Raw genomic sequence first — 7,325 nt, 5'->3', positions numbered from 1 at the left:
CAAGCTGGTAGAGGGTAGATTTAGGCTAGATATCAGGAGGTGCTACTTCACTGTCAGGGCGGGTAGGATCTGGAACCAACTTCCAAGAGAAGTGGTGCAGGCTCCTACCCTGGGGGTCTTTAAGAGGAGGCTAGATGAACACCTAGCCAGGGTTGTTTGACCACACTACTTTTTCCTGCCATGGTAGGGGGTCGGCCTTGGTGATCTGCTCAGGTCTCTTCCGACCCTACCAACTATGAAACTATGAAGATGTCGTAGTTACACCATAACAGTGATAACAGTGATGGTGTGCTTCTCCCCATCTTTTACTGAAGTGGTTAAAGTCATTTTAAAGAGTTTTATAGCTGCCCATAGCTTTTAAAATGGGACTGAGACATAAAACTAAGTACTAATCCAGCAGATGGATGTGTTAGTGTGAGCAGTCTAATGCAGTGGTTCTTAACCATTTTTTAAATCTTTTTTTTCAACACTTTTTTTTGACTACAGAAAAACAGTAGAGCAACTCTTCTGTTGCAAAGATTCCAGAAAGCCTGAAATGAATGTTTTTAACAGTTAGGGTTCTTATGTGAAATCTCTGGGTGTATGTTGTAAATCATGTTTGCACATCTAACAGCGCTATGATTGTGTGGCACCCCATGACACCATTGAAAGGATCTCAAGATATATGCCAGGGTGCCGTTACACACTGATTGAAAATCACTGGTCTAACAATAGGGTCTGGGCCTTGGCTATTATTGGGGGAGATAGGGGCAGTGGTTACAATGATACTCAGTACAAAGCTTGATATAAAAAGCTAAAGAATAGGACTCCTTTATAACTCATATCTGTAAGTTATTTTATTAATGGCTTTCCAAGCATGGCAATATTCCATGATTCCTGTTTTGCTTCTTAAACACAGTATATCAAAATGTAGTGAAAAGTTTCCAATACAGAGTTTGCAATAAATCTAATGGCTCCATCTTACATTTGTAACTAACAGAAATGGAAACTGTTAGCTCCTTTTAACAGAAGAGCTGGATTAAAGTAAAATATGGCCCTTAAAAATGTCAGCCTGATCTCTGTAATAAGTCAAACATGTCTGTGTTGATTCAAGAGGGAAAGGCCTGTGTAGTATGAGTTGATTCCAAATGAAAGATATCATGTTTAAGATGCTGAGATTGAGAAGTTTTTTTTCCAGACATTCATAGTGATTTTGCATCACTGCACTGTGCTTCCTTGTGTTAGTGAGTCGCTCTTCATGATGGTGAATTGGTACCGGTTGAATACAAGCCAGTTTACCCATGGCTATGTATTTATAGGCTCTGAAATCTGTATTCACTGCCAAAAGAAGGGGTTGATGGGGAAGAGAGGTTGGAAAATAAAGCAGTAAGCAAAGTATTTCTCCCTAGCAATGTTGAACCTTATTCTACAATTTAGGGACTGGGGAAGGTTTGTTTTAAGGCACCAAACTGGGACTTGTGAGATCTAGATTCAGTTTTTGCCTCTGCCAGAGAATGTCTCTCTAATCTTGGGCATGTTATGGTCGTGTTAGAGTGATGTCGTAGCTTTGATGGTCCAGGAATTGAGAGATACAAGGATTTTTTAGGATGATATGTTTTATTAGACTGACTATATAGTTAGGATAGACTTGAATCTTGGGTATGTCACTTCCCTTTTTGCAGTTTGGATTGCCAGCTGTGACATGCAGGTGGTAGTAGTTTCTCTCCTTTACCATTTACCTGTCTTGCGTGTAAACTCTTCAGGGCAGAGGTTGCCTCTTACCAAGCATTTCCACATTTAGGCCCAAAACATGGCAGAGGCCATCAGGTGCAGAGCCGTATACAAATTGTATCAGCCAGAGAAACCTTGCTTGGGACTGCCTAGTTTGCATGGTTCTGCTTCTAGGAAAGACAAGGATAAATGAAAAACAGGTATGGCAGATGAGTAGAAAAACCTATAGGAGGGCCTTGAAAACTTTCCCAGTACTGATGTGGTATAAACAAAACTTCAGGTAGTTTAGCAGTAGGAGAGCAGTAGCTGAGTGCTGGTGACCACTTCATCTGGAACTGTTTTGGTTGAAACCATGCAGTGGTGAGAGAAGCATTTCAGCTGCTCTACACTAATGCTGGGTTCAAAACAACAATGGAAAATTTTCACGAAAAAAATCCATGGAGACATGGCAACAATGGCAAGTTCCTATCCCAGCTAACACGGGGGTGTAGAACTTTCTCCATAGACCCTTTTATTGCTGCTGCTGGTTATATGTAATGGGTAATTTTTAAAACTTGGCAGAACATTTAGAAGAGTTGATGACAATAAACTGCCCCATTTAAAACGGTTTGGGAACAATACCCGTTACAGCAAACCAGCTATACAACTTAGGGAGTGTGGTATTTATAGGCATTTCAGCCCATTTTGCAAACGAAGAAATCATTGATACGAATGTGTTGTGACTTTTTAAAAATAGTTCTGAGTACTTAGTGTCACGGTATCCTTCTATCTAAGAAAAGGTCTCTTTTCTTCTCTAATTTGACATGGTACTCAAGTAGTGATTTTCATGTGACTAGTAAATGTTTTGTAAGCAAAAATTATGAATACCCCTACTTTGTTTCTGAAAGTCTTAGAATTATTTTAGAAAATAATGTTTTAAAACCATATTTTAGTCCTTTCAAAAGTATAAACAATATAGTTGTTTGTTAAAAGTTCAGCTTGCGTATAAGAACTATTTTAAAAATATTTTGTGCAGGTATACCATATACTATTGATCTATTACTACTATCATTCTTATTACTATGTTCCACTACCATTTCTGTTACATAAGAGTGTGCTCTGTTAGCAGTTCAGTTTATACTTTTATATTACTATTTTAGCAGCATTTTATCTATGTTTTGCATTATAGAAATAAATAATATTCTGCTATAACTATGAAAATCCAAGAAAATGTATAACATATTTATCATTCCTTAAACTATTTTGTTTCAAGTATCTGCAATTCCCTTTGATATTTTTTAATGTTGAATTTATACGTATGGCATCTGGATTAATATGAATCTTAACCTTTCAGTGCTATATAAGATAATCTAATTGATTTTGAGACTCAATTGTTTAAACAGTTATGAAAAGAGGAATCATATGCCATATTTTATTGCATGCAACACACACCTGTATATAATACACACCTTGTTTTTGAAAGGCAGAATTAAAAATAAAGATTTTTCCAGAGTTATGGCTGCGTAGAGCAGGGGCAGAGCCTAAACTTAAGCTGATTTACCCTCCCTTTCCTGGTTAACTAAAGCTCAAATTCTTGCTGCTGCTGAAGACGGGTGTCCATGGGCGGATTAGAATTTTAAAGGGAGCTATAAGGCTAAAAAATAGGAGGAGAGACCAGGGGTAGCTAGCAGACAGCAGTATTGCCCTGAGAAAAGTTAGCTTGATTCGTGTAACATCAAGACCATTAAAAAGGTGAGACCATCGTTAACAACATGGGAGTGAAGCACAATGATCCATTAAATCAACTAACTCCCTCAGCTGTCTGAATAGTAATGTAACAACTGCTGCACTGTGGAGCAGAAATCAAAGCAGAGTGCTTCTATCTCGAGTAGAAAATCAGCATCCCTTCTTTATACATGCACCCAAATTGGGGTGGGGGGAGGCTAATTTGGGGCAAAAAGGTATATGTTCTACGCAATAAAATCAGGTATATTTGGGAAGTCTCTACTCTCTTCTCCTAAAAAACTGGTCTTTGTCAAGGGAGCTCATCTGTGTAACCTCTGTAGAGTTTCATTGTTCCTAACACTGTTGTCTGATGGCTGAAATTATTTACAGCGCAAGGCTCTAGCTTCCGTACTGTTATTTTCAAGGGGGCTTGTTCTCAGATCCTTTGGATGCTTTTTATGTTTTTTCTAAATAATAAAAATAATGTAATGTTACAAAGTCTGTGAGTTTGTGGAATAGCCACAGTGGTTACCTAGTCATCATAAGTGATGAGAGACTTTTGGATATTTAATAACTGAGTGCTACTATACTAGACTCTACAGTTTTGGAAGGGGGCAAGCACTCTTCCTCTGGTCTCAGGCTCATTGCCACACCACATACATGGAGCTGTTCCAGTACCCCCTCTTCTTCCATTAGCCCTTACAGAAGAGTGAGGTGGGTATACCGTTGAAATTAACTTCTGTGCTGTGTCCACTGTAGGGTGTGCTGGAGAGCTTTCTGGGCACAGCAGTCAGCGGAGCCATCTTTTGCCTTCTTGCTGGTCAGCCACTCACAATTCTGAGCAGCACAGGACCTGTCCTTGTCTTTGAAAGACTTCTATTTAATTTCAGCAAGTAAGTAGGTTGGAGGGAAGCAGGGTGGAGGGTGGGAAAGGGCAGAGTTTTCAATGCTAATTGTTAGCGTGGATATGCAATATTAAAGAGTGTGTGGAAATGTACACAGTAATTCAGTGTTTTGTTTGTCCAAGGATGAGAGTGCTATAAAACTGGCTGAGATTTCCAGAGGTTCGTGAATACAGTGGATATGGATTGGAATTCTGGCTGTTGAAAATCTCAGCCAGTGTCAAATTTTAGGGGAAGCTTTGCCAACCTGTAGTAATCTGGACAAAACTGCAGTCAAGGGTATTACTGGTGACAGTTAATCATACTTAGGGCCCTACCAAATTCACGGTGGAAGTGGTGTGTGCTGCAGCTCCTTTAAAATGCAGGTTCCCCTGTGCGCTCCCCCCCTGTGGCTGATTGGTGTAGGGGCCCCACTTGCAGCTCGTTCCTGATTGGCAAGGAAGCAAAAACCGTGGTTTTAAACACGATACTGTTTTTGTCTCCCCGCTAATCAGCAGCAATCAGCAGGGCCACTGGGGCCCCTCAGCCAATCAGCAGTGGGAAGGCAAAAACAGCGCCATGTTTAAAACTCTGCTTTTCATAGTTTCTAGGGTCGGAAGGGACCTGAGAAGATCATCTAGTCCGACCCCCTGCCATGGCAGAAAAGAGTACTGGGGTCAAACGACCCCAGCAAGGTGTTCATCTAACCTCTTCTTAAAAACCCCCAGGGTGGGAGCCTGCACCACCTCTCTTGGAAGTTGGTTCCAAACCCTAGCCGCCCTGACCAAGAAATAGCGCCTCCTGATGTCTAACCTAAATCTACCCTCTGCTAGCTTGTGACCGTTGTTCCTGGTCACTCCTGACTGTGCTGGGGGGAACAGGGACTCCCCCAATGCCTGCTGATCCCCCCTGACCAGTTTGTAACAGGCCACTAGATCCCCCCTCAGCCTTCTCTTGTGGAGGCTGAACAGGTTCAGGTCCTGTAGTCTCTCCTCATAGGGCCTGCCCTGCAGTCCCCTGATCATGTGAGTGGCCCTCCTCTGGACCCTCTCTATGCTGTCCACATCCCTCTTGAAGTGCGGTGCCCAGAACTGGACGCAGTACTCCAACTTCCCTGCCAATCAGGAACGAGCCGTAAGTAGAGCTCCTCCACCAATCTGTGGTGGGGACTGCACGGGGAAACCTGCAAGATTCAAAGAGCTGCAGTGCACACCACTTCTGCTGTGAATTATGTAGGGCCCTGATCATACTGCAGCATACGAGGAGGAGCAGATTCTCTCGTAGGACATAAAGGCATAATCCCATTGTCAGTGGGTTTAGTGACTAATGTCCCACTGACTTTAGCGGCAGGAAGATATTACCTTAAAGCCGTTCTCATTTGGAATACTAGCTAATTACCAATAAAAGGAGATGCAGAGATGTCTATAGTTGTAGGTTTGTCACCAGCATGTTCAAGGGACTTAAAAGCTTAACCCCACTTCCACCTGGAAGTGCTTTTCTTTTAATATTTACACTGAAGTAACATCTAGTACAACAGAGCTCTGCTTGGTTGTGTTCTTTTCCAGTAAAGGAATACAAGTACCAGGACACCTTGGAGGTTACTGTTCCAAAATAAGATTTTTTTATTGATTTGCCCAGTTGTACTGCGGACATTTTTAGATGCAGTATAAAATGTTGTGCTTTGGAAGAAAGAACACAAAAGTAACACTTTCTAGTCTCACAACAGAGAGAAAACGTGCAATATTATGTGTTTGGATTTCAAAGCACAAAAGGAAGAACTTTTTAATGTAAAGCATAATGGATTCTCTGTCAAAGCATTTGACTGTAATATGGAACAGTTGTTTAACTGCCTGTAGCTATGTATAGAAAAGGCCTATTAAATTATTGACCCAAACTTGGCTGTGGATTGCAATAAGACAGAAGAGTGTACTAATATGTTAGGTTGTATAACTGTATTTCTTTTTTCATCATCTTGAACGTTATAGGGAAATTAATCTTTTGTGAGGGATCTGTAATCTGAGTTGATAATTCTGATTCCTTAAGTGATTTTATTTGAGATGTTCTAATGTGACTATGTCTGTCTCTTCCTTATACCACTTAGAAAATGTTAGACATATTTGTTCATGGTTTTGTGATGCAGAATATGCATTTGTACACTCTCCAGTTTTGCAATTTTGTATCACTTACATTTTGAAGGGGTATAATTTAATTTGATTTCTTCCTTTACCTGACTGCATTTTGAATTGTTGTAGCTGTGTGCAAAAATGGTGAGGCACATTTTTAAAGGGGGCCTCAGAGCACCTGGCAACCTCGGCATCTTGGGGTGTCTATACTTGAGTGTGGAGACTGCTCCGACATGCTGTAATTACCACACGTTGGAACAGATTGAATTAATTGAGTCTGCTGGAGCATGGTAGTTACTGTGCTCCAGCCAGCCTCCTAATCTCATTTATCAGCATCCTTGTGCTTCGAAGTGGCAGTGGGGGTGCTTTAAAGCTTATCAAATGAGCATTAGATAAAGCACCACCATCGTCTTTTTGAAGCATGGGGACTCTGATGCACAAGATGCTCTGGGCGCTTTAATTAAAGCCGCTCTAATTAAAGTGCCTTCTCCCTCAGTCCCAGAGCACGTGTATAGATAGCCTTGGTGTCACAGTTTGGGTAGCGTGTTATCATTTTGTTGTTAGCTTTGGAGCATATACGGTCACTCACTCTTCTGTGGCCTCTCTGCAGTAGAACCATATACATTTCAGCACACTGAGGAGTTCAGTGTGGAGCAGAGTAGTGCCCATTAAGCCACCTCTTAAATTATTTATTCTGTTCTGCACAAAACTTAATGCTCTATTAGAATAGAAAGTCATACTGAAGTAGGGATTTCATTTGTTTCCATAACAGAAACAATCTTGTATTCACTAAACTTCATAATCAGCAGGGATCCTGGTTTTCCCTAATTAAAAAATAACGAACTGTTTGATTAACCCCCCCCCCAATCCATAATTAAAATTAAAGACCCCCCGCAGGTCCTCCCCC

The 7,325-nt window shown here is 41.0% G+C and overlaps 1 protein-coding gene across 3 annotated transcripts in view; it reads left to right on the top strand.

The window, feature by feature from the left end:
• Window positions 1–7,325, top strand: part of SLC4A4 (solute carrier family 4 member 4) — a 363,621-nt gene that overhangs the window by 274,196 nt on the left and 82,100 nt on the right. For all 3 annotated transcript variants that reach the window (XM_019516767.1, XM_019516766.1, XM_019516765.1), the window contains exon 12: window positions 4,174–4,307. In XM_019516767.1, the coding sequence (XP_019372312.1) occupies window positions 4,174–4,307 (134 nt within the window). The remainder of the gene's footprint in view (window positions 1–4,173; window positions 4,308–7,325) is intronic.

This window comes from Gavialis gangeticus, unplaced genomic scaffold, assembly GCF_001723915.1.
Source record: "Gavialis gangeticus isolate Ggan-Ray unplaced genomic scaffold, GavGan_comp1, whole genome shotgun sequence".
Classification (NCBI taxonomy): domain Eukaryota; kingdom Metazoa; phylum Chordata; order Crocodylia; family Gavialidae; genus Gavialis; species Gavialis gangeticus.
The sequence above is the reverse complement of the archived record's forward strand: the minus strand, read 5'-3'. Positions and strand labels throughout refer to the sequence as shown.